The sequence below is a fragment of the Monodelphis domestica genome, chromosome 6, assembly GCF_027887165.1.
Source record: "Monodelphis domestica isolate mMonDom1 chromosome 6, mMonDom1.pri, whole genome shotgun sequence".
Lineage (NCBI taxonomy): Eukaryota > Metazoa > Chordata > Mammalia > Didelphimorphia > Didelphidae > Monodelphis > Monodelphis domestica.
The window spans coordinates 232,053,765-232,081,219 of NC_077232.1; the positions used below are offsets into that span (position 1 = coordinate 232,053,765).

The 27,455-nt window shown below is 36.9% G+C and overlaps 1 protein-coding gene across 6 annotated transcripts in view; it reads right to left on the minus strand.

Annotated features, from left to right (window-relative positions):
- Positions 1-679: 679 nt before the first annotated feature.
- Positions 680-27,455, minus strand: part of IRF2 (interferon regulatory factor 2) — a 142,633-nt gene continuing 115,857 nt past the window's right edge. For 4 of the 6 annotated variants that reach the window (XM_016423108.2, XM_007496065.3, XM_007496064.3 and 1 more), the window contains 3 exons: positions 16,567-16,731; positions 4,801-4,847; positions 680-1,986 (listed from right to left, as the gene is read on the minus strand). In XM_016423108.2, the coding sequence (XP_016278594.1) occupies positions 1,684-1,986; positions 4,801-4,847; positions 16,567-16,731 (515 nt within the window). In that variant the 3' untranslated portion in view covers positions 680-1,683. The remainder of the gene's footprint in view (positions 1,987-4,800; positions 4,848-16,566; positions 16,732-27,455) is intronic. The other 2 variants (XM_056802955.1, XM_007496063.3) reach the window with 1 other exon arrangement.

Genomic DNA, 27,455 nt, shown 5'->3' on the forward strand with positions numbered 1-27,455 from the left:
AGACCTAGATTCAAATCCAGCCGCAGAGGATGACTATGTTGGTGCTGGAGCAAATCATTTAACCTTTCTCTGCCTCAGTTTCTTCATTGGTAAAATCAGGATAATTACAGCACATAACTCACAGTTTTGAGGATCAAGTAAAACAGCTTGTACAAAAATACTTTGCAAACCTTAAAGTGCCATAAAAATGCTTCTAGGTATTAATAATTGAAGTTCTGAAATTCCTTCCACCAATTCAAATTGGCACTTTCTCTGAAACTTACAAGTCCAACAGAAGATGTTAACCTGGGCTCCATAGAACCCAAAGGGGTCCGTGGAAGGATTTTACAATGTCTGCAAACATGGATGGCAAAGAAAAATTACATCTTTATTTTTAATAACTTCTAACTGAAATTTAGCATTCCTTTCAGGTATGGTTTTTTAAAATATTCTGAGTCTATAAGTTTTATACAATTGTCAAAGGCATTCACCATACACACACCCCCACACACACAGGTTAAGAAACTCTGATTTAGAGAGATGTTTAGAGCATTGAGCGATTAAATGATTCGCCCAGTCCACAAAATGTGTCTGAGACAGAACCTGAACTCAGGTCTTCCTGGCTTTCTGGGAGGGTCCTTGATGCATTATGCCATGCTGCTCTGAAGCAGACCATAAACAAAACCAGGCAAGATGCTCATTAAAAATTTAACTTTATATCATATTTATTTTTTATCAATCCACAGGATAATCTGATTGCTACACGAGCTCATAAAAGCTATTTCACCTTTACAAAATTAAAAAAAAATGTGCCACAAGGATGTAATAATAATTGCTGATAAACAAGAAAATGAATTTTAAAATTATAAATTTGCTGTAGAAAAGATAAAAAACAATTATATTCACTTTAGAATTTTACCTTGAATAAAATATTCCCCTGTATAAAAAATTAAAAAAGCTTGCTCTGGTTAGAATTAAGAGTGTTTGTTTTTCAAATCTGGGAATTTGCATAATATCCTCATGATAGGTTTATTATTGTACCGCGTGGCGTTCAAGCATAGCAGATTAGAAATGTTTTCAAAAAGCAGTCTCAAAATGGGACATCTGTACAGAAGATCAACAATATTCTTTCCCCCTCTTCATTATGGACATTTAGCACGGATAGACTCTGGAGGAGAAGAGGACAGGGAAAAGAGGGGGTTCTGAATGTGCCTTTAATTTAGAGCAAGATAACAAAAAGGCCTATTTGTAAGTGCTTTCATCAGATAAGGTGCAGAAAGCAGACTGCAATATTGCTAGTACTGCATTATATACATATTCACAAAAAAAAAAAGATTTAAAAAATTCCAGCGAGTTCACATTTTCTCTTCCATTCCGAGGCTTTCTGTCTTGCCCTGGCCTTTGAGAGTACTGATGGTCCTAGGAAGTCCTGAGACTCGAACAAGCAGACCCAAAGGTTTGTCCTGGGAGATCCAACAGGCTTTAGAGAGACTTACTGATAGGCTGGGGTCCTGAGTTTAAAAAAAGCCCCAGTATTTGGAGTAGGACACAGCAATGAATGTTCTATTGTCAAGGCTCTTTCCCCCCCCATTCGATTTGTCTAAAGTAGGTGTTCAAAGAGAAAAATAAAATAGAAACAAACCAACAAAAACAGAAACAAGGGAACCCCCAACAGCCATAGCCAAAATTCACAGCCAAAGGGCTTTAACAGCTCTTGACTCTTGACTGGGTGATATCTGACGTTTTCTTGATGACGCTGGCCCGGGTCTCCCGACTACTACTGCTGGGAGCTGGAGAGACTGGAGATGCCAAGGGGAGGTCGGTGAAGATGGGCCAGGAGCTGTTATAAGGCATAGGACAACTTTCCTCTTTGATGGTAACCTGGAGATCCGGCTTGTTGGAGGTCACAAAAGTTGCCATGCTGGGGAGCAGGTAGCTGTTTCTTGTCCCCATATTACTTAGGTACTGTTTGCCTTCGATGTTTCTCTTCAGCCAGTGTTGTCGTCCCTTTCAAAGAAAAGAAACCATTTTTAAAGCTTTTTTCCCTTCAGAAAGGTTTTTAAATTGCTTTGCTTTTTTTGTTCTAAAATTTTTATTTATTAAAAAATAAATGTATTTATTAAGTTAATTTAGCCTTAAATGTTTCTCTTCAGCCAGTGTTGTTGTCCCTTTCCAAGAAACCGTTTTAAAGCTCTTTTTCCCCTTCAGAAAGGCTTTTAAATTGCTTTGCTTTTTTTAATTCTAAAATATTTATTAAAAATAAATTTATTTATTAATTTAGCCTTCAAGGTTTCTCTTCAGCCAGTGTTGTTGTCCCTTTCAAAGAAAAGAAACCATTTTTAAAGCTTTTATCTCTTCAAAAAGGTTTTTAAATTGCTTTGCTTTTTTTGTTCTAAAATTTTTATTTATTAAAAAATAAATGTATTTATTAAGTTAATTTAGCCTTAAATGTTTCTCTTCAGCCAGTGTTCTTGTCCCTTTCAAAGAAAAGAAACCATTTTAAAGCTTTTTTCCCCCTTCAGAAAGGTTTTTAAATTGCTTTGCTTTTTTTTGTTCTAAAATTTTATTTATTAAAAAATAAATTTATTTACTAAGTTAATTCATTTAGAATATTTGTCCATGGTTATATTATTTATTTCCTTCCCTTCCCTCTCCTCCCCCAATTTTCTTTAAAATTAAGTTTATTTAATTAATTTAGAATATTTTCCCATGGCTACATGATTCATGTTCTTTCCCTTCACTCCCCTCTCCCCCCAAATTAAAAAAAATTTTTAAATAGTTTTATTCCTATAGTGAATATATATGTTGTTGTCAAAGACCTTTTTTAATAGTCACAGACCTATTAAAGAGTATTTTTCACTAAACAATATGTGAATGTGGTTACTTGGAACCTAAGCAAGGATTTCCCCACCTCTGGTTCCCATTCTCTACTTGTAAAAACAGAGATGGAAGGCGGGAAGGGACCTCAAATGCAGTCCAGCACAACCCCTTCATTTTATAGATGAGTAAACTGGGGCTCAGCACAGAGGTGAAAGGGTCTGTCTAAGGTCACACAACAAGTGTCAGAGACAGAATTTGAACCCTAACTTTAGAAGAGGGGCTCCTAATCTTTTCTGTGTGCTGTACCTCTTTGACAGTTTGATGAAATTTATGGATCCCTTCTCTAAATGTTTTTAAATGCAATAAATATCACAGATTACAAAGGAAACCAATTAGACTGAAAAACATTACAAAGGAAACCATTATATTGAAATATACATATCTATATATAAAAGCTCATGGTTCCCAGGTTGAGAATTCTTTTTTCTATACCATACACTCTCCTCAAAGACAAGACCATAATGGAAAAGAGGAAAAGACAGTAGCAGCTTGGTTTGGGGACCCCATACACCTCTCTATCCCAAATCAAATACATTCATGCCCACTATGCTAGTATACTATGTCTACTCTGCCTCTTACTAAGAGCCACAGGTTCAGGGAACCCCTGCTTTGGAGGAAGTAAGTGAGGAACTTTTTCAGCAGGCAATCTTCATATTCCTCTTGAACTTATCTCTTGAACATCCTTCCAGATGAGTTCAAGGGAATCATAAATGGTTTCCAAGCAAGAAGCTGGGGTCCAGCCATGCATCTTTGAGGAAAACATGGTAAGATGTTTTATTCCAGAAGGATCAGTCATAAAATTTATATGTACATCTTCACACTTTGCCCTTCCAATTCCTATAGGCACTCCTGGAAAAGTATATCCCCTGTTGACTCTAAATGATCACTCTATTGCAAATAGTAATAATATGAAAATAGGTTTTGAACAATGACACATGTAAAACCCAATGGAATTGCTCATTGGCTCTGGGAAGGGGGAGGGAAGAGGGGAGGGAAAGAGTATGAATCATATAACCATGGAAAAATATTCTAAATTAATTAATTAATTAAATTTAAATAAGTATATCCCTATTCTATTGCAAATAGTAATAATACAGAAATAAGTTTTGAATAATAACACGTAAAACCCAGTGGAATTGCTTGTCAGCTCTGAATCATGTAACCATGGAAAAATATTCTAAATAAAACAAACATAACAAATAAATAAATAAAACAAAAAATATATCCTTACCTTCTGCACAAAAAAGAAATAAAACTATATTCCTTTGCTGTCTTCCTCTACTCCATCTCTGTCTCTCCTTCCCTCTGTCTTCCCTCCCTCTCTTTCCTCTATTTGTCTTTCCCTCTATTTACTCTTTGTAGTCTCTCCCTGATCCCTTTCTCTTCTACCCTACCCCCTATGCGAGTTAAACCAGAAGGCTCTCTATCACCATTACAGCCATTTCCTGTCATTGTGTAATCACTGTCAGGAGGAGGGGAATCTCAAGGAGGCCAGAATCAAAATAAAACACAAAAAACAACTGCTTTTGTCCTGGATCCCAGAGAGGGAGAGAAAAATCAAGGTATATGTAGAGGGCTTGGCTTTTCCATACATTGGGTTTGGATTACGTGGTCCCCATGAGACAACATTTCCACTGACAACTTAAGATTCCTTGTGGTTCTGACCAGTTGCCCAAGTCTCTTGTTTAGAATTTTACTTTGATAGGCATTTTTAAAAGAGGTATTCCTCTTCTTTTTTTCCCATCTATTTCCAATGGCCTAATTTTAAAATTCACAATCCTTCCCCAAAAGCAGAACGTTGCATCAGGCGGCTGGCACCCCTCCCCACCCTCCCTCCCTCCATCTATCTCCCCTCCAATAAAAACATTCTCTAACAAATGCTAAACCACTAGGATGGGCTTTGGCAATGCCTTCCCAAAGCGCCCGCCCTGCAGCACTCACCTCTGTATTTTCTTCATCGCTGGGCACACTGTCTGTTGTTTCGCTTTCTGTTGGAGATAAAAATAAAGAAGATCAGAAGTCCTGCAGTTCCCAACGCCACTGGCTTCAAACAGTCCTTTTAAAGGAGAAACATGTAACTGAGCCAATCTTCTTCCCCTCTGCAAAAAGAACACTCAGTTGCTAACACTCATGGTCAAGTCAAAGAAAGGATTGTTTTCCAAACAAAACTGGGGAATACCATTCCAATTTCTCTAAAATTGAGCTCCTTGAAGGCAGGAGCTGTGCTTTTTTGTGTTCCTGGAGTGTGACAGCCCCTGGCACAGTTAGGAGGCTCTTGATAAGTGTTTGCTTACACTGTGCTGGGCTTAGAGCTGAGTACACATACAAATTGTACAAGAGTGGACAAGTCATTGAAATCATGAACCTCAGAATCCTCCTGGAGTATAATTTTGCTTAGATCCCAGAGATGGTTATTTTTTTTTAAATCCATACCGTTCTTTTTAGAATCAATACTGTGTATTGGTTCCAAGGCAAAAGAATGGTAAGGGCTAGGCAATGGAGGTTAAGTGACTTGCCCAGGGTCACACAGCTGAGAAGTGTCTGGGCCAAGATTTAGGAACTCCCATCTCTCGGTCCAGTGATCTATCCACTGAACCACCTAGCTGCCCTTAAGAGATGTTGTTCTAAGCCCTAGGCTTAGAGTTGGAAGCTGTAGATTTAGTCTCAGCTCTGACTCTAACAAGGTACAGGAAACTGACCAAATCTTTCACCCCTGAACCTCAATTTCCTCTTATGGCAATAATTCTAAACAAAAGTGCTTTTTAACTGTAAAATGCTATACAAATGGCGGCAATAAGGGCAGGAGAGGAGACGTCTGAGCGCTTCATAACCATCAGTTACTTACTCAACCTTATCTCTAACTATTTCCCAACAGGGGTTGTTCATTCTTTCCAATGCAATTTCCGTTAAACCCCTTCCCTGACCTCCTATATTGTACACTCCTACTTCTATGACTTTGCAAAAGTATTCTGCATTCTCTGAAATTTTAACTCTCTGTCCCCTATTGTTTCTCAATCCATGTTTGTTATTGCCCCCTCAGACAGAGTATTTAACCCTTTTGCACATATCCATGTGCTGTACGATAATTCCCAGTTGCTTCATTAATGGACATTTGATTTCCCCAAGTAGATTATAAGCACCAAAAGACAAAAACATAGATCTTGAACTTAAGCACTAAATGATACACACTGGATGAGGCCCCAAGATAAATGAGGAGATCCTACACAAGCACATTCAAGTCATCAGACTCAGATGAACTCTATCTCTGGAGACTGAAAGAACAGGCAGATGAAACTGCTGCATGGCTATAGGTAGTTTCAGAAAGAGTGTTGACAATAGGAGACGTGCTATAGGAATGGAGAGGGCCAAATGCTATCTTGATTTTCAAAATATTGGAAGAAGATAGAGTCTGAAAACTATCTGCCAAGGACCTTAACACCAATCCCTAGCCAAATTCTAGGCTATAACATTGAAGGGATGACTTCTGACCCTTTAGAAAGTGAAGCAATGCTTACTAAAAAGTCTTCTTCAAGAACAGGTCAATCAGTGAATCAGATCAATAAGTATTTATTAAGTGCCCGCCAAGTGCCAGGCCTATGTTGGTGGTCATGCTCAATTTATTTTATTTTAGAGGGCATCCAGTTTAGTAGAGCAGGGAAATGCTATAGACATCCAGTATACCTTGATTTCACCAAAGCTTTAGGCAAGTTCTTTCACAATATATCTTTATGGAAAAATAAGATGGAGAGGTGTAGTTTTGATGAGAGCCAATTAAGGTGGATTTAGAAATGCCTGAAGAACTAGACCTAAAGAGTATGTTAGATATCAGCTTGGAGGTATCTTTGTGTAGTTGTCAAGGGAACAATGACTTTGATGAAGATAAAATGATACAAGGCTGAGGGGAACAGGTAGCATGCTAGATGGCAGAGTCGGGACCAAAAAGATCTGGATAGATTAGAACAATGGTCAAAACTGGACAAGGTAATAATAAAGATAAATGTACAGTCTTAGACTTTGATTACAAAAAAGTATATGATGCCTTTTTTGGGGGGAGGGCTAAATTTGCAAGTATATGATGGGGACAGTTATTACTAAACAACAGTGTGTAAAGGAAAAATGGGGTTTTATCAGATTACAAGCTCAGTGAGTCAACAGTGTGATGTCTATCTTCAAGAATGTAAAGGCTGGAAGAGGGATTGGATTTCTTCTGCATGGTGCTATGAGGCAGTACCAGAAGCTATTGGGGGAAATAACAGAAAGATAGAAGTGGAAGCAAGATAGGGAAAAAACTTCCCATCAATTAAGAGTTATTTCTAAACAGAATGGGTTATCTTGGGAAGTGGGTAGAATCTTCATCAGTGTTCTTCACATATGGAAGTAAAATTTGCATTTGCAAATGATGCTACAGATTAGATCTCTGTTTAGGGATGGGTTGGAGTTGCAATTCCTTCCAACTGTGAGATTCTGTGAGTCGATGTTCAACATATGTCTGCTATGGGCATTTGCCTTTGAAAATTCCAATTTCAACTATAAGGCAGAAATGACAAGAAATAATTACTGGAAATGGTTTCTACATTAAAGCAAACTTGATCACTATAAATTTATCATCTATCATCTCTCTACTATCATCTATTTATTATCCACTATAACTTATATATCTATCTCTATATCTGTTTTATCTACTAACCTATCTCTATTATCTATCTACACCATCCATCCACCTATAGATCTATCCATCTATGTCTATCTATCTATGTCTGTCTCTGTTTCTATGTCTCTATCTCTCTATGTATGTATCTGTATGTCTGTCCATCCATGTATCTATCTATCTGTCCATCCATCCATCCATCTATCTATCTATCTATCTATCTATCTATCTATCTATCTATCTATCACATATCATGTCTTCACATTAAAACTCATAGTTCCTGGAGTCAGGAATTTAGAATAATCATTTTGTAAAGAAAGGAGGAAGAAAGATGTTGAGTAACTTGTTTGAGCTGTGCCCTGAGTCAGCAGGAGAAAGGGGGGGGGGGGGGAAGAATGCCTCATTCTGTGGCTTAATGCCCTCTACACAAAGGATCTGGTTCTCGAACTGTTCTTGCTGTCCTGGCACCTTTGACCAAATTTCAAGATCCTCTTTCCATTTTTATACTGAAATCTCTTACTCCAAGAACAGTTTCTTCCTCCTTCCACATATCAAGTTTCCCCCTTCCCTCCTCCTTCCTTGTTGCCTTTCCAAATGCCCTCCACAACTATTGTCAACTTCTATTCCTTTTCTATTAGAATTTAATAGCATATCCATACATGTGTTAGGGGTAAAATATATTCCATCAACAACCCTAAAATTTACCCTCAACACATGTGGACATATGCTCGTCTACTGGATATATGTATATGTACACACAAAAAGAAAAAGGAAATGTAAAAAAGTACACACAAGAAGTAAATGGGAATGTAAAACTGTTGTTTGACTTGGGTCATGCTGCAAAATCAAAGAGTAATAAGGAAGAGACCGTGTTGCTTACTGGAAAGGGACATGGAGTAAAAAGGGCTAGAGTTTGAATCCCAGCTCTTATATTTGCTAGTTGTATGACCTTGGGAAAGTAACAATGTCTCTCTACCTCAATTTCCTTATCTATGAAATGGGAATAATATGCTTTTGGCCTTATAGGGTTGTTATAAGGAAAAGAGTTGGTAAAATTTGAGGCAACATTTTAATGTGACCTGTTGACTAAAGTGAACTAAAATAATAACTTCAGTAAAACTGCAGGATATAAAATAAATCCACTAGAAGTCTACCTTTCAAGATACATATAGGAACTTACAGCGATACAATTAAATCAATTTAGAGAAATTGTTTAGAGAAATAAAGACCGACTTCAATAAAAGGAAAAATATTAACTGCTCATGGATAGGATGAGCCAATATAAATAAGAAATGACAATACTACCTAAATCAATTTACTTGCTAAAAGGCTAACTAATCAAAGTACCAAAGGTTTATTTTGTAGAATTATAAAAAATAATAAAATTTGTATAAAAAATGGTCAAGAATCTCAAGAAAAATCATGAAAAAATAATGGAAAAAAGGGAATGCTAGATCTTAAATTATTCTACAAAGCAATAATTATTAAAATAATTTGTTAATTGTTAATTGGATAAGGATAGAATTATCAGTAGAAGAGAATGGATTCACACCAGAAAGAAACAAATGTATTTAGTGTCCTGGACTTCAATAAACACAAAGATCTCAGGTACTGGAGTAAAGACAATTTAATAAAAAATACTAGAAAGCTTGTATAGTAGAAGAATTTGGAAGATTGGATTTAGATCAACAACTTACACCTTAAATCAAGGTAAGTTTCACATGTATCTGACTTAGAGGTAAAAAAACAAATCATAAATAAAAGAAGCATAGAAAAAAAACTAGAAAACAATTCTATGGATAGGAGCAGAGTCCAAGACCAAACATATACAAGATTACAGAAGATAAAATGGAAATTTTTGATTATATAAACTAAAAACTTTTTCATAAACAAAAAATGATAAAAATTTAAAAAGGGAAACAATGGAGAAAAAATATTTATTGCAAGTTTCTCTAAAAGGCAAACTTAAAAGAAAACAAGCTATTCCCCATTGGATAAATGGTCTAAGGAGATAGCTAGTTCTCAAAAGGAATAAATTCAGGTTAGCTATAGTCATGTGAAAAAAATGCTCCAAGTCAGTACTAATTATAGAATTGCAAATTAAAGCAAATCTAAGATTCTACCTTACACCTATCAGAAATAGTAAAGATTACAGAAAAGAGAAAATATTTGCTGGAAAGGCTAGCCACTGATGCACTGTTAATGGTCTTATAAATGGGTTCAACCATTTTGGAAGGTGATTTGCAACTGTGTACAAAAAAATTATTAAAAAGTACATGCCTTTTGACCTATTTATATCACTAGTAGGCTTATACTCAAAAGAGATCAAAGAAAGAGTAAATAGATTCTATAGGTAAAAAATATCAATAGCAGCTTTTTAGAGAGGGTGTAAAAACCTGAAAATTGAGGATTGGCTAAATAAGTTGTATACTATAAATGTGCAGAATACTATTGTGGTATAAGAAATGAGGAAATTTGATATATTAGAGACTTGGAAAGACTTGTATGCCCTGATGCCGAGTGAAGGTAGTAAAACCAGAAAAAGAATTCAAATAAAATATCGATATTATAAAAATGAACAATGTTGAGGGCTTCTATAAATTGATGAACAATGAAATGAGCAGAACCTGGAGAACAATTTAAACAATAAAAACAACAATGTAAAAACAGACAGCTTTGAAAGCTGTAAGAACTACGATTAATCCAATGACCTTCCATTGTTCCAGTGGACTGGTGATGAAATATGCTGTGCATGAGAGAGAGAGGTGACAGATTTAGGGTACAGAATGAGGCACATATTTTTGTGTACAGTCTTTTAGGGAATTTATTTTGCTCAACTACATATTTCTTACAAGATTTGTTCTTCCTTCCTTCCTTCCTTCCTTCCTTCCTTCCTTCCTTCCTTCCTTCCTTCCTTCCTTCCTTCCTTCCTTCCTTCCTTCCTTCCTTCCTTCCTTCCTTCCTTCCTTCCTTCCTTCCTTCCTTCCTTCTAGGTCATTTTGTGGGCGGGACAGAAGATTTGTTTTCAGTGAAGTGGGGGAGGACACTATAGATGTGAAGTGTTGCCTACACTGTCAGATGAGGTTACTAAATTATTAGTTTTACTCAGCTATTTTACTTTGGTTTTTATAAGAGACCTTTCACAAAGTGAGAGTATCCATCAATGTTTGTAACCCCCAAACAAAACAATAATAAAACCATAAGTTATCTAGAAATTACATCTTTACTTTTCCATTATCTGTTTTCTCCTCTTCCCTTCCAACTTAGTTTCTGATCCCATTGCTTAAGTGAAATGCTTTCTCAGTGATACCTTAATCATTACATTGTGTCATTCTCATTTTCTTTGAGCTCTCTGTAACAAAATGCCACAAGTTAACCACTTCCCCTAGCTTTGGAAACATCTCACTCTCTAAGTTTTCATCTTAACACTTTCAAACCCTGATGTTTCATTTGTTGGCTTGTTCACCTTCCCAACCCCGAAAGATTTCATCCTCAGTCCTCATCCTCTATCTGTACAATCTCTTCTTTGGCAATCTCATTCACTTCCATGTCAATCACCACCTCTAGCAGATCTCCAAGATCTCTGTCTCTATTCTGAACTCTTTCCCCAACTTGAACTGATATGAGATTCCCTCCTAAATCTGCTCCTCTGATTTCACAATTTGATTCAATAAGCATTTTTAAATAAAAAATTTTTAAAGGGTCATTTTGTGAGTGGGAATTTTTTTTAGAGAGGTAGGGGAGAGCACTAAAGATGCCCTCTCTAGACTTTTTAAGGTACCTACTATGTGCCAGGATGCCAGCACATATGTTAAATGCTGTGGATACAAAGACAAAAACAAACAATCCCTTCCTTCAAGGAGCTTATACCATAATTTCAATATGGCACCACCACTCATTCATTCTCTCAAGACTGAAACTTGACTGTTACCTCCCTTTCAACTCTTCTGTTTAACCAGCAACCAAATCTTAACTCCATAATAGCTCTTATGTGATCATCTCCCCTCTATTCCTGCTAGCTAGTATGGGCTCACCTAGATTCTGAAGGAGAGTTCTAATAAGTTTTTCTGCCACCATTCTCCTCCACTTCCAACCTATCCCTCATTGCCTTGCTTATATGTTCAGAACATATCATTTCTCTGCTCAAAAATGATCAGTGGCTACCTAATGCCTGTGAGGTAAAAGGTAAAGCCCTCAACATATCCAGCTTCTTCAAACAGTTCACAACCCAGGAAACTGGACTAATCCCTATCCCTGGCACCCTTATATCCTGCACTTTTCTGCCTTCTATGTGTCTGTTCATGTTGGTCCTCATGCCTGCAAGGCACTCTCTCCCTTTTCATAAATTTATTCTATTCCTGCCCTCTCTTTAATGCCCAATTCATATGTCACTTTCTACAGGAAGTATGCTCTGATTGATAACCTTTTCCCACAAAACTCCCCCTGTTCTCGACTATGTAATAGGGTCCTTTGAAGTTTTCCGTGTTGATATCTTATCCCCTACCAGCCAGGAGCCTTCAAATAGATGGGGTTGGGACATCTAATCTTTATATCACCAATAGCATCTATCGCAATGCCACACAATGTGCTTAACTAGTGTTGGTTGAACTGAACTCCTGAATTCTCCTTCAAATTGAATTTTGTTTTCCTTGACACTTGGCTTCAATAATTCCTGCAGTGGCAGAAATATGGAAAGCTGGGGAGTTCTATAGAATTATCCCACTTGGATCACCTTAGGTAAGTCCTTTAATCTTTCTAAGTTGTCATCTATAAAAAGAGGGTGTCAGGGTAAATGATCTTGAAGGTCCCTTCTCGTGCAAATATTCTATGATAATAATATTTGTGATAAAGGATAGAAAGGTTTGCAATCCTATCATAACATATATGGGGGAAAGATTTCAACATGCTATCAAAACAGATAACTACAATGAAGGAAAAGGACTACTGCATTTTACAACCAAGTTCGAAAAAGCTACAAGTTTTCAGCTTAATTTTTCCTTTTTAATCCATATTCCTCAGTGACCATTAGCCTCATTTTAAAGCACCTCCTTGTTCTTTCTAAGTGACTTCTAGCATTAAAGAAATGAATGGGAAAATATTTTATGAGACATGAACACCTTGGAGGACTGAATGTGGAGAATATTTTGGGGGAAAGTTTTGGTTGATAAGCATTCATGGTACATTGGATAGACAGCAAATCTTAGGAGGAGAGCAGCCCATGCTTTAACTCCTGCCTTTGAAACCACTGGGGCATACACTTTCACTTCTCAGGTCTCCCAAACACTTCTCTAAGTGTTGATCTACATTGCAGCAGGAATTTTCTTAAGGGGGGCTCTCCTTGTCAAAGAAATCATAGGTCCAGCCCCCAAACCAAACATATATGTGTGTGTGTGTGTGTGTGCGTCTCTCTCTCTCTCTCTCTCTCTCTCTCTCTCTCTCTCTCTCTCTCTCTCTCTCTCTCTCTCACTCACTCACACACACACACACACACACACACACACACACACACAAACTTTTAGTCATAGTACTGATAAGGTACTTAGCTACCTTATCTTCCCTCTGCCTAGACCACTTTCCCTCCAAGGTCTGATTAATAGGGACGGGTTTTTGAGTCCTTTTGCCTCCAGAAAAAGACTCCCTAACCCCACCCAAAAGAAAACAGCTCTGAAATGGTTTACATGAAACTCCCCTGCAAGTCAGTCAATTTCAATATATTTTTTTAATGGCAGAAATTTCTCCTTTGCATCTACCTGCCTCTCATTCTCTAGAAGTCAAACTACCATCCAGCAAATAAAAGTTGAGAGATACTCTTTTATGGTGCTTATTTTACGACATCAGAAGACTGATAAAATGAGAGGTTAGGCAATAGATGATTTCTCTACAGTTTAAAGTAAATGTTTGTTGAACATAATTCAAATCCAAACACACCCTGCACTTTCTCAATCTTCCACCTTTGTTCACATTGGTTCCTATGCCTGGACTGTCTCCCGTTGCCACCTGCCTTGCCTGCTCAAGTCCTTAAAACTCAATTCAAATACTCTGCTGCAGGAAGCTTTCTCTATCCCCAGGGTCAATAATGACCCTGCCACTTAGCCCTCAAAGGCCTTTGTCTCCACCTGTCCAATGTACTAATCCTGTAATATTACCTATAACGATCATCTTTGTACCTTTCTTCTCTTCTTACTAGAGAGTAAGTTCCATGAAGGCTAAGCTCATATAGTTCCTTATCCTTAGTAGGAGCTTAACACATTAGCTAAATTTATTCCTTAAAGCCTAGATGATTATTCATGAGTGAATGAAAAAACATTAGGTGCTTACTATTTACCAGATAGTGAGGATGCAAACAGAAAAAGAAGACAGGCAAGCATCCTCACTGGTAGATGCCCTGGCACAACTCCACCCAAGGAGAAACCCCAGTGGATGATGATAGCTTCAACCTATTTCTCAAAGGTTAACAAACTTCCACCTTTCCATTTCAACCCAATCCCTGTCATTCTTAAACCTTAGTTCATTGTTCAAACCCCATTCTCCAATACCCTACTGACTGTTCCATTGTTCATATCCCCCTCAACCTGACCATCATTCTCAAGATATCTGAACCTTCCACTGTGCTGTAGGGAACAAATCATACTTCATCTTAAATCTTGTCCTTTCTCATTCCCTCAGTTGCAAGTTTATGTTATATAATTTCAACATGGCTCTCACTATGTGAAGGAAATTCCTTTATACCTCTCTAATTATTTCTCTATCCCATTCATCACTGAGGGCTTTTCCAAATCTTTTCATCCCTCCCCAAGCCTCTCACAAGTCACCCCTACCCAATATTCTTAGCATATAACTTTTTCTCACAATTCACTAAAAATACTAAGGCCAATAGATGAGAGCTTCCTGTTCCTCCCTGCTCCTCATCTCACATCATTCAGATGTCTTCTGTCCATCTATCCATTTCTATCATTTTTTCTATCCATCTGGCCATGTTTCTTTTCTTTCTTTCTATCATTTTCTCTATCCTTCTGGCCATAGCTATAATTTTTTCTGCTTATCCATTTCTATCATTTTTTCAATCTAGCCATATCTATAATTTTTTTCAGACTATCCATTTCTATCACTTTTTTCTTCCATCTAGTCATATCTATCATTTTTCTATCCATTTCTCTTTTTTGTATCCATCTAGCCATTATTATTTTTTCTTTCTATCCATTTCTATCATTTTTTCTTCCATCTAGTCATATCTATCATTTTTTCTATCCATTTCCCTTTTTTGTATCCATCTAGCCATTTTATCATTTTTTTCCTATCCATTTCTATCATTTTTTCTACCTATCTAGTCATATCTATCATTTTTTCTCTATCCATTTCTATCTGTCTATCATTTTTCTGTCCATCTGGTCATTTCTATCTGTGTATCTATCTTTCTATCTCTCTATCTCCCTATCGACAATAAGCTGGCTATGGCCCGTAAGCCTTGCTGAAAGCAGATATACATTCTCTGAACAGGTGTTCATCCTTCTGCTATCAACTCAAAGTTCACAGCAGAAAGGCACAATGGTCTGGCTTCCATTTTCCTTTCCATTGTTTAACTTGTTAAGAATATTTTCTATCACACCTTCCCGCCCTTTTCCTCATTCTGTTCCGTAGCTTGTAAACCCAGGGTAGAGATTGTGCTTTATGGACTGAGGACCTGTTCAATGGCCCAGAAGTTAGCCTTACTTTGGAATAGTTTCCTTAGCCAGTGTAACTGAGGAGGGTCTCTTAAATAATCCTTAAATGAATGCAATCTGGGCTCATTCTTTAGGATTTGGAACTCTTGTCTTTTTTATGCCTGAGAACAACAGGGACTTTTGTAGGTGAGTTCTCTAATGGAAATACCACATTGAATCATGTTAAAAGCATGTTGGGGTGGGGGTGGGGAGGGAGAGGAGGCAGGGGAGGGAAACAGAGAGAATGCCTTTGGAATAACATAGGCGCAGCTTCTTTTCCATGAGGACAGAAGAAACAATTGAATCAAATTTTCCTCCTATATAATTCTATGGGCCAATTCCTACAATTATTTGACAATCCCCTTAGAGAATTAGAAAAGGACTTGATCTCCTATTATTACAAAGCAGCATTTAAGGGATGAGGTGGAGAAAGGTAGAGCTGAAAATTAATCTTGGAAATACCCTACTGGATTTCTGACATTTGCATTCCCTCATCTTAAATATCACCTTTTATATGAGATCATTCCTTTTCTCAATCTCAATCTCTCTCTCTCTCTCTCCTCCTCCTCCTCCTCTTCCTCTTTCTGTCTTCCTCCCTCCCTTCTTCTTCTGTCTCTATTGTCTCTATCTCTGTCTGTCTCTGTCTCTCAAAATCTCTCTCCTACCTCGTATATACTTTTGTGTTTTTCTATTAGACATTTACCCCAGAAGAAAGTAAGCTCCTAGAGAGCAGGGATCACTACTTTATCTTTGTTTTCGTAACCTTAGAGTCACATCAGCTGGCACAGAGTAGGAACTTACTAAATGTTCTTTTTTTTTTAAACCCATACCTTCTTTCTTAGCAACAACTCCAAAAAAGGAGAAAGGTCTAGGCAAACAGTGCTAAATGATTCGTCCAGGGTACATAATTTGGGAGTGTCTAAGGTCAGATTTAAACTTAGGTACACCCTGCAGCAGGCCTGGCACCCTATCCACTATGCTCCCTAGTTGATCCTACTTATTATTATTTTTTTAACTGAATGCAGTAATAACAAAAATAGGATTTCTCTGCCTAGCTTCTCTCAGAAAATCCCTATAATTCACAAACCATATGCAGGGTGGGTGATGTGATTGACATTTCCATCAGAAACAATGTGGTACCCCAGTCTCATGTTTGAGAGGAAAAATTATCTAAATGCTGATGGCTATGAGGATGTTAAAGAAAATAAGGGCCAAGCTCTAGGTCACTTCTCTATGCAGACCAAAGAGAAATTCTTCACTTGAAGACACAAGTGACTCTCAGAGACTCAAGTGACAGAGTTCTTTGGACAGCACAGAAAGGAGTTTCCTTCTAGAATCCCGTCCCCAAGAGATACTTACCTGCGTAGGAAGAGATGGGGGAAATCTGCAGTGGGTACAGCTCACTCATACTGACAGGTTGTTCATCACTCTCTGTTGTCACCTCAACAACTTGGCATATGTCGGGTGGGTTAGTGACAATCACTTGGTCCTCGATGTTGCTGTCAAGATGTGACTGTCCTACAACTTCAAAGAAAGGATCTATCATTTACTGATTCAGACTTTTTTTGAGACTTCTTGAACAACTTTGCACACATTCTCTCTCTCTCTCTCTCTCTCTCTCTCTCTCTCTCTCTCTCTCTCTCTCTCTCTCTCTCTCTCTCAAGCTCTTACCTTCCATCTTAGAATCAATATAAGTACTGATTCCAAGGCAGAAGAGTGGTAAAGATGAGACAATGGGGGATAAGTGACTTGTCCAGGGTCACACAGCTAGGAAGTAGTCTGAGGCCAGAATTGAACCCAGGTCCTCCTGATTCCAGCCTTGGCTTTCTATCCACTGAGCTGTCTCTAGTGCACATAACCTTGACCTAGAATACTTCTCCAGGACAGAGACAGATACTCAGGGACATGGACTGCTGGGAATCCAGAAAGTGCACCCAGAGCTTTTGGATAAAGCTTCCAAAGCAGCATCTGGTAATCTTGTAGCCCCCCAGAACCAGGACAAGGGTGGCTTCTACAGTGTAGTGCAGGGGAATGAGCAAAAAAATGTATATTCAAATCTCAACTCTAACACTTATCATAGGATAATAGGTCTATAGATGAAAGAGACTTCAGAGGCTTCTGAGTTCATCCCCTTCATTTTATAGCTGAAAAAATGGACTTGTTTATGATCATGAAGTTACTAATTATTAGAGACAGGATTTGAACCCAAATCCTTACCTTCTGCTCTGCCACAACCTCCTAAAATTCTCCAGATCTTACTATGTACTCTGCCTATATAGGTTCTAGATTTCTGGCACTTTCCAATGACCTACTGACTTAACTCAAGCACCCTCAGGTCTCGCTGTCTGCCTTGGAGTTGAATTTTCTTTTAAACATTGTTCCCCCTAGTCAAAATGTAAGATTCTTCCAGATGATCGATACCTTTCTCATTTATTTTCTGTGTCTCCAGCATTTGGCACAAAGTAAGGGCTTAATAAAAAACTCATTCATTCATGCAAGCAGGACCAGGAAAGCAATCTACACAACAGCAATAACACAACTTTGTATATGGAAAGAAAACCAACCAAATAAAGCAAAACGATATGTAATTATAATGATCAAACAGCCCCAACAAAGAGGAGAAAATGCACCTCCTTTTCCCTTCCATGGAGAGAGAGAGGAGGCTATGAGAGGGACGTACTGCACACATAGCCAGGTTCCGGTGACATGTTCATTAGTTTCACTGAATTGTTTTTCTCCCCCTTTCTTTTCTGTTTATTCTTTGTTCCAAAGGATGGAACTCTGGGTAGGGGTAGGAAGAGGGTCACAGATGTGGGAGGAAAATAAGAAGGAAATAAAGGTAATGGAAGAAGAAAAGATATCAGCCTAAGCAAAAATCTTCCCATCATGCCTGGAACCCTTGGATCTTCACTGGACAAACAGAGCAGTGGGAGCCTATGGAGCCTGGACAGAAATAAATATAGTTCATTTAATATAGACATATTTGTTGAGCATCCACTATTTGCAAGGCTCTGTATACTTACTCTACAGGTTTACATCATATGCAAAGTTTTTTGTGACTTCTTGTGTTGGAATAAATGACAAAGTCATTGCTGTAGCTGGAGGGGGAAAGAAAGGAGAAGGAAATATCCTATTTCTACTGACATGGAAGGTGGCAGAGGGGTACAGAGTTTCAAGGGTATCTCTAAAGGCAGGAGGAGGGATAAAATGGCTTGGGCACTGTTGGGCACAGGGGCCACAGATTATAATATTGTACTTGAAAAGTTTTCAAAACCCCTTTCCTCACCACCATGCCAAGAGTCAGTGCTGTGGGTGTTATCACCTCCATTTTAAAGATGAAGAAACTGAGACCAAGTAGGAAGATTTCCTAACTCCAAAGACCCAGAATTGAATGGGTAGATGTAAATTCCTGAACAGATTTACTTGGCTGAAGAGAAAGGGAAAAGGCAGGGGATGAGAGAGAAAAACTCCAGAATGTTAAGTTGTCCAAAGCAGACTAGTCCTAGAGGACTGTTATATTTTTAAAAAATCTGTTTTGCCCACTAGTGAAGGCTATATGCTATATGCTTTGTTATCAGGCATTTATTTTTGGTGGAATTTCATATGGTTAATATTTATATCAGTCATTTATTAAGCACCTATGTGCCAATTGAACCTACTATGTGCCAATTGAACATAAGGACTTTGGGAATGGGGATGGTCTTATTCTTTGTATTTGTATCCTGGCACATAGTAGGTAACTTAACTTAATCTTTATCGACTGATTGATTGATGGGGGTGGGGTGGGGTTAGTAAGAAGAAGGAAGGTACAAGTCTCGGTAATGAAAGTGATATAGAAGGTAGCCCAAGAGATTCTCCTAGTGGGTACTTTGAGAATTCTCTTACCTAAATTTCCAATCACTTTAAAAAACTAAGGCATTCTTTTCTTCTTCTCTTTCCTATGTTTCGCCCATAAATGATCTCATTTTAAATAATGAATTTGGTGTCTAACAATGTCTTTTATTTCTTCCATTACAAAAAGAAGGGTTCTGGGAGAGGTTTCGAGGAGCAAGGATTCAAGGAAATCATGGGAATCCTTTTGAATTGTGGCATTAACATTTTATTTGAATCAAGTCAACCAGTTTCAAATTCTGCCTGATCCACATAAACCCAAATTCCTTTCTGGTGGATTCTCAGAAGTTCTAACAACAAGAAGATAAAAATATTTGCATTATCAAATTTGCCTTCATGATTATAGACCAGCCCAAGCCTGGGTTGTCCTCTTACTTCCTCTCCTCCTATTCAAATCCTTTGTGGCTCATTTGGAACACTTTTGCTGATATCGATCTAGTCCACAGTGATCTCTTCGTCCTCTGACTCCCTAAATGCTTACTGTCTGTTGCTCAGTAATTTGTTCCTGTCCAATTCTTTGTCACCCCATGGATCGTATGATCCATGTTTTCTTGGCAAAGATACTGGAGTGGTTTGCTATTTCCTTCTCCAGTGGACTAAGGTAAACAGAGGTTATTAAAAGTGACTTGCCCAGGGTCACACATTTGAACTTAGGTCTTCTTGATTCCAGACCCAGAACTCTATATTCACCCAATCATCTAGTGACGCTAGTTGGCATTTAATTAGTATATTAGTTGGTGACATTTCTTTACCTTGGACTTTCATATGGTTAATGCTTATGGTATCAGGCATTTATTAAACACCTACTATGTGCCAATCACTATGTTAAGCATGGAGGGATATGAAGAAAGACAACAAATGATCCCTTCACTCAAGGAACTCCCAATCTACTAGTGTAGGACTTTTCTCCCCAATGAAACTAAGATTAGTTTGTACCCTTCTCTCCAATGCTAATAATGTTTAACATACCAGTGGTTCTATAGGCAGTTCTAGATGAATGAATGAATGATATCCCCAAGAACCATCCTAGTGCTTTCATTTCAGAGTTGGTACTAGAATGGTCCACAAGGGACTATGAAAGCGGGAGCTGCTGCCTAAACCACAATGGTCTAACATTTTGCTTTTTAAGTATTTTGAGAGCACAAAAGACTAAAGCTGGCCCTTGGACTCCCATCTCAGCCTCTCAAAGAACATGGCAGTTAATTACTAACCTTCAATTTAATTTCCTCATCTGTCTAACAAGTGAGTTGGATTTAAAGACTGACTGTAGAAATATAAAATAAAAATAAAAGCCCAGAATACTGGGGACCAGAATGGAAAAAAAATGTGTGTGTGATTTTTAGCTTATAGTCTAGCTACCTAATAACAACTTGCATTTCATCTCTGAGGTCAAGTTACTCCAAGACTGTGTGCTACTTCACACACACCCCATGTTCCCCCTTGACGGACACGTCTCCCTTCTCTTTGCTGAAGCAGCTTTTGGAAGAGTTCCCAACGACATGTCAACAAACCAGAAGAGTGAGTCAGATTTTCCCAGTGGTTAAGCTGCTCTAAGCTGTATTTTCAGCTCTTTTAAAAGGTGTATTAATTCCTTCATCATTATTATCCCAAAGCATTTACAATGTATGGCACTCAGCTGGCTAGTATAGGAGATGAGGAAACAAAAATGGGAATCTTATACCCTCTAAAATAACATAGATGTGAACATACAATAAAAAGGGGGAAACTAGGTGGGGAAGTGGCTAGAACACGAAGCTTAGAATCAGAGTTCAAATCTAGCCTCAGACATTAATTAGCTATGTAACCCTGGGCAAGAAATTTTCCCTTTGTCTGTTTCCTCACCTATAAAATAAGAATAATAATAGGACCTACCTTCCTGAGTTGTTGTGAGAATCAAATAAAATAATATTTAAGTAGGTTTAGAGAAATTTAGATAATATTTAAAATGTTCCTAACTCAATGACTAGCACATAGTACACACTTAATAATTCTTTCTTCCTTTGCTTCCTCCCTCCTTCTCTGCCACATAAATAACTGGAGAAGCATATAAATAAGGAAACTACAAAAATCTACCACCATACACCTGAGTTCAAATCTAGCCTTAGACACTTATTAGCTATGTCACCTCCCACCCATCCCCCGCCCCCAGCAAGTCACTGAACCTTGTCTGCCAAAGATTCCTCATTTCTAAAATAAGCTGGAGAAAAAAGCAGCAAACCTCTCCAGGCTCTCTGCTAAGAAAAACCCCAAATGAGGTCACAAAGAATTAAATACAACTGGAATGCTGGAACAACAAAAACTTATGGAGTTAAGTTATTTTTTTTAAAAATGAAGTCCTCTGAAAGCTTGTTCTCTATTGCTATGACAATAAAATACCTTATTGGGACTCTGGGCACTTTTACAATAAGTTCTTTTCTGATATTCTAAACAAGGTATTACAAAGATTGGAAAATAAAGTGAATATATTTATATACATACATGTAAATATATATAGAGATAGATGAATAAATATGGGGAAAAATAGGATGGTGGGAAATACACAGTAATCATAACTGTGAATGTGAATGGGATGAATTCACCCATAAAATGGAAGCAGAGAGTGTCCCAAAAACCAGAATACTACAATTTTTTTTTGTTTACAAGAAACACACTTGAAACATTGAAACAAGCACAGAGCAAAGGCTAGAGAAAAAGATATTAAGCTTCAGGTAAAGTAAAAAGAAGCAGGAATAGCAATCATGATCTCAGACAAAGCAAACAGACATAATTAAACGATATAAGGAAGGAACCCATCGACAATGAAGTAATATCAATACTGACCATATAAGTACCAAATGGTATTACGTGCAAATTCTTATAAACAAGACATTATTTAAGAAGATGAGTAGAATTTTAGAATTAGATATGATAAGCTTCTAGAGAAAATTGAATGAGAAGAGAAAAGAATATACCCTTTTCTTAGTGGTATCTGGCACTAATACAAAAATTGACCATGTATTAAGGCATGAAAACCTCACAACCAAATGCAGAAAAATTAAATGTATCCTTTTTAGATCATAAAGCAATAAAAATAATTATTCAGTAAAGGGCCATGGAAATATGAATAGAAAATGAATTGGAAACTAAATAATCTAATGCTAAAGAAGGATTTGTCAAGGAACAAATCATAGAAACAATCAGTCATTTCATTAAGGAAAATGACAATGAGACATGCCAAAATTTATGAGATGCAGCAGTACTTAGAGGAAAATTTATATCTCTAAACATATTAATAAAACAGAAAAAAAAGCAGATCAAAGAACTGGTCATAAAACTAAGAAAACTAGGAAGAGAACCAATTAAAAATCCCAATTACACACCAAACTGAAAATCCTGAAAATCAAAAGGAGAAATTAATATAACTGAATGTAAGAAAACCATTAAACTAATAAATAAAACTAAGAGCTGGTTTTATTAAAAATAAAAGAAATTATTGATTCAATTGATTTTAAAAAGAAAAAAACACCAAATTACTAGAATCAAAAGTAAAAAGGATGAATTCATCACCAATGAATAAAAAAATTAAAGCAATTATTAGGAGTTATTTTGCCCAATGATAAGCTAATAAATGTAAAAATCCAGGTAGAATGAATGTTTACAAAAATATAAGTTGCTCAAATTAACAGAAGAGGAAGTAGAATATTTAAATAACCCTAATTTTGAAAAAACAATTGAATAAGTCATTGATGAACTCTCTAAAAAAAAATCCCCAGGACCAGATGGATTCACAAGTAAATTATAACAAATCTCAAAATAATTCATTCCAATATGATATAAATTATTTAGAAAAATAGGCAAAGGAGGAGTCCTACCAAATTCCTTTTATGACACAAATATGGTGCTGAGACCTAAATCAGAAAGAGCAAAATCAGAGAAAGAAAATTATAGACCAATCTTCCTAATAAATATTGAAGGAAAAATTTTAAATAAAATACTAGCAAGGAGATTACAGCAATATATCTCAAAGATCATATACTATGAGTAGGTAGGATTTTAACCAGGAATGCAAGACCAGTTCACTGTTAGGAAAAGGATCAGTATAATTACCATATCAATCACAAATCAACCAAAATAATTTGATTATATTAATAATTAGCAAAAAAAAATAAAAAAGCTTTTGATAAACTGCAACACTCATCCTTATTAAAAACTCTAGAAAACATAAGTAGGGGAGGTAAGTGGCACAATGAAGAAAATTCCAAGCCTGAAGTTAGGAAGATTCATTTCCTAGGTCCAGATCTGGCCTCAGATACTAGCTGTGCAACTCTGGGGCAAGCCACCTAAATCTGCCTCAGTTTCCTCATCTGTAAAATGAACTAGAGAAGAAAATGGCAAACCACATCAATATCTTTGACAAGAAAACCTCAAATGGACTCATGAACAGTCAGGCACAACTGAAAAAACAACTGAACAACAGAAAGCAGAGAGTTTTCCTTAAAATAATAAGTGGTATTTATCTAAACCATTTGCAAGCATTATCTATAATGGGGGAAAGCTAGAAGACTTCCCAATAAGATCAGGGATGAAGCAAGAATGCCCATTATCACCAAATATTATTGAATATTATACTAAAAATGACATCTATAGTAACAAGAGAAAAAAAAACTGAAGGAATTAGAATAGGCAATAAAGAAATAAAATGTCACTCTTTAAAGATGATATGACATACCTGGAGAATCCCAATCAACTAAAAAGCTGGTTGATATAAATCTAGCAGCAAAAGACAAAAAAAGAAATCCATTTAAAATAACTCTAGACAACGTAAAATACTTGGGAGACAAACAAAGAGACTATATGAACACAATTACAAAACACTTTCACACAAAGTCAGATCTGAACAATTGGAAAAAAATATTACTTGCTTATGGGTAGGCCATGTCAATGGAATAAACAATTTGCCTAAACTAATATAAGTGCAATTCCAATCAAACTGCCAAAAATTATTTTATAGAGCTAGGAAAAAATAAAAATTAACCTGGAAGAATAAATGGTCCTGAATAACAAGGGAATTAATGGGGGAAAAAAGTGAAGAAAGTTAGCCTAGTCATAGCAGATCTCAAACTGTGTTACAAAATGATAATCATCAAAACAATCTGGTACTGGCTAAGAAACACAGTGGTGGATCAGTGGAATAGATTAGGTACACAATACATAGTAGTACCCATATTGATTTGATAAATGTAGAGATTAAAAGTTTTGGAACAAAAACTCACTATCTGACAAAAATTACTGGGAAAACTGGAAAGTTGTTTGGCAAAAATTAGGTATAGATCAACACGTCACCTTATAACAACACAGTAAGGTCAAAATGGGTATATGATTTAGACATAAAGGGTGATACCATAATCAAATTAGGGGAACATTGAATAGTTTACTTGTCAGATGGTGGATAAGGGAGGAATTATGACAAAAAAAGAGGCAGAGAAATTTTGATAATATTGATTAAATTAAATTATGAAGGGTTTATATAGACAAAACCAATATAGTCAATATTAGAAGGATAGCAAGAAACTGGGGGAAATTGTTTTACATCGTTTCTCTGATAAAGGTCTCATTTCTCAAAAATATTGAGAAACGAGTCAAATTTAAAAGAATACAAGTCTTTATCCAAATGGTCAAAGCCTATGAACAGGCAGTTTTCAGATGAAGAAAGTAAAACTATCTATAGTCATATGTAAAAATGCTGTAAATCACTACTGATCAGAAAAATGCAAATTAAAACATCTCTGAGGAACCACCTCACATTTGTAAGTTTGGCTTATATGACAGAAAAAGAAAATGATGGATATTGGGAGGGGATGTGGGAAAAACTGGGACACTAATGCATTGTTGGTGGAGTTGGGAATTGATTCAACCATTCTGAAGAACAATTTGGAACAATACCCAAAGGGCTATAAAACTGTACATACACTTTGATCCAGCAACGATACTAGGTTTGTATCCCAAAGAGATCAAAGAAAAAGGAAAAGAAGCTATACATACAAAAATATTTACAGCAGCTCTTTTTATGGTGGCAAGGAATTGGAAATTGAGGGGATAGCCATCAATTGGAAAATGGCTAAACAAGTTACAGTATATGATGGTGGTAGAATACTATTGCATTATAAGAAATAAGCAGGATGATTTCAGAGAAAACTGGAAAGACCTAGATGAACTGATGTAGTGAAGTGAGCAGAACCAGGAGAAAACTGTTACATAACAATAGAAATATTATCTGATGCTCAGTGGTGAATGACTTCACTAATCTCAGCAATTCAAAGGTCTAAGGCAATTCTGAAGGACCTATGATAAAAAAGGCTATCTATCTCCAGAAAAAGAAGGGATGGAAGCTAAATACAGATCAAAGCATACCATTTTTAAACTTTATTTTTCTTGGCTTTTTTTGTCTCTGTTTTCTTTCATAACATGACTAAAATGGAAATGTTTTGCATGACTGCACATGTATAATCTTTATCAAATTTTTTGCCTTCTCAATGAAGGGAAGGGGAGGGAGAGTGAGAATTTAGAGCTCAAAAATATTCTTTTAAAAAAGTTAAAAACTTTTACATATAGTTATAAACAATAAAATATTTAAAAATTTAAAAATGAGCAAACATACCTTCTGGAGGCAATAGTGTCATATATACATTTCACATACACACTTGGGTGGATATGTGTATTTATTAATTTGAAATCTCTGATTTGCATCTAGGTTCCAGGTTTTAATAGTTTTACTTGGGTCTGACCTTTGTTCAGTAAAAAGTTCTTTTTAACCCAAATATGTCTTCAATGACTAGGGAGAGGTAGGCAGAAGGAAGTCAGCTCACTTGTCCTCAAAGAAGCCAGCCCAGATCAAGGTGGGAAAGTGAAGGGTGGAGGGTGGGAAGAGGATGTGGTACCTTTGTGAGTAAGATTTGGAGCCCTGATCAGTAAAACTATCCCAATGAGAGCTGAGATCTTGGAGCTCAGCCAATGAACTATATTCAGTCCTGCTATTTGAAATTCAATCTCTTATATAAATACTTATCTGGGGTTTAGATGTCTAGAGTTTGATTCCAGGCTATGATTCTTCCTAGATGGGAGGCTCTGGGCATATCACTTAATCTCTGTGTAACTCAGTTTCTTCATCTCTAAAATGGGGATAATAATACTCACAACATCCTACCTCAAAAGATTATTTTGAGGAAAGAATTCTGGAAATCTTCACATACTCGTTAAATAAGGACTAATTCATCAATTACTTTCTGAAAAAAAAAATTTCTCAAAATAATAACTCCATTCACTGAGCCTGCTAGTTTATGAAGGATAACACAGCAATTTAAGGCTGAATATAGGCTTATCTAGATATAAGACCTGGCTTTGTGGCCCAAAGTTAATCCTTCCAATGAATTTCTGGTCAGATATACACAAATAAAGATTGAGTAGAAGTGGGAGATTTTAATTAGATTAGTTTTGAAGTATGAATTCAAATCATCAAAATGCACTCAAAAAGAGAATCAAGGGTTTTGGATGTAACAAGAGGGGATGTTCCATTTCTCTCCTCTGCCCTGGTACTGAGTAAATAGGCTATCTTTGTGCTGGAGGAATGGTTGTCTCCCAGGTGAACAGGTAGTGGTCAGCAGCAGGCTGACTTTCTCAAGTAGTGGACAAGTCTAAATTTACACACTCTCTCTCTCCCTCTTTCCCTCTCTCTCTCTCTCTCTCTCTCTCTCTCTCTCTCTCTCTCTCTCTCTCTCTCTCTCTCTCTCTCTCACACACACACACACACACACACACACACACCCCTCTGTCTCTCTCTCTCTTCCTCTGTCTCTCTCTCTCTCTTGGAATGGAGAAACAGTTACTTTCTATAGCTCAGCTTTCACAAGTCATAGCATTATGATGCTTTAAGTGGTCAAATGAGAGGTTACACTGGGGAATTCAGGACCTCCACATGGCCTGAGGAAATGGGTGAGGGAACAAGTTCAACTTCAGCTATTGCCCAATTATGTCTGGGAATTGTTCCTGCTCTCCACTCAAAATCTTTCAGTATGGTGTGCCTTTGATTACAGTCATCTAATCTAGAGTCACAATGGTGACTGAGCTCTAAATTGCTATTTAATTAAGTGCCTTGTTCCTTTATCCCTGCAAGACCCAGGGTGAGAAGGAATTCCACGATTACCCATGCCTTCCTTTATAAAATTGGGGTTTCCCTATGGGAGGTCAGAGGTAACAGAGCTAAGATTGCAATGGTGCAGAGAAATACCAGTTTCCAAGTGAGATAACTCCCTTTTACTAGTATAATCAATTTTGGGGGCAGGTAGGTAGCACAATGGATCTGAAGTTAGAAGGATCTGGGT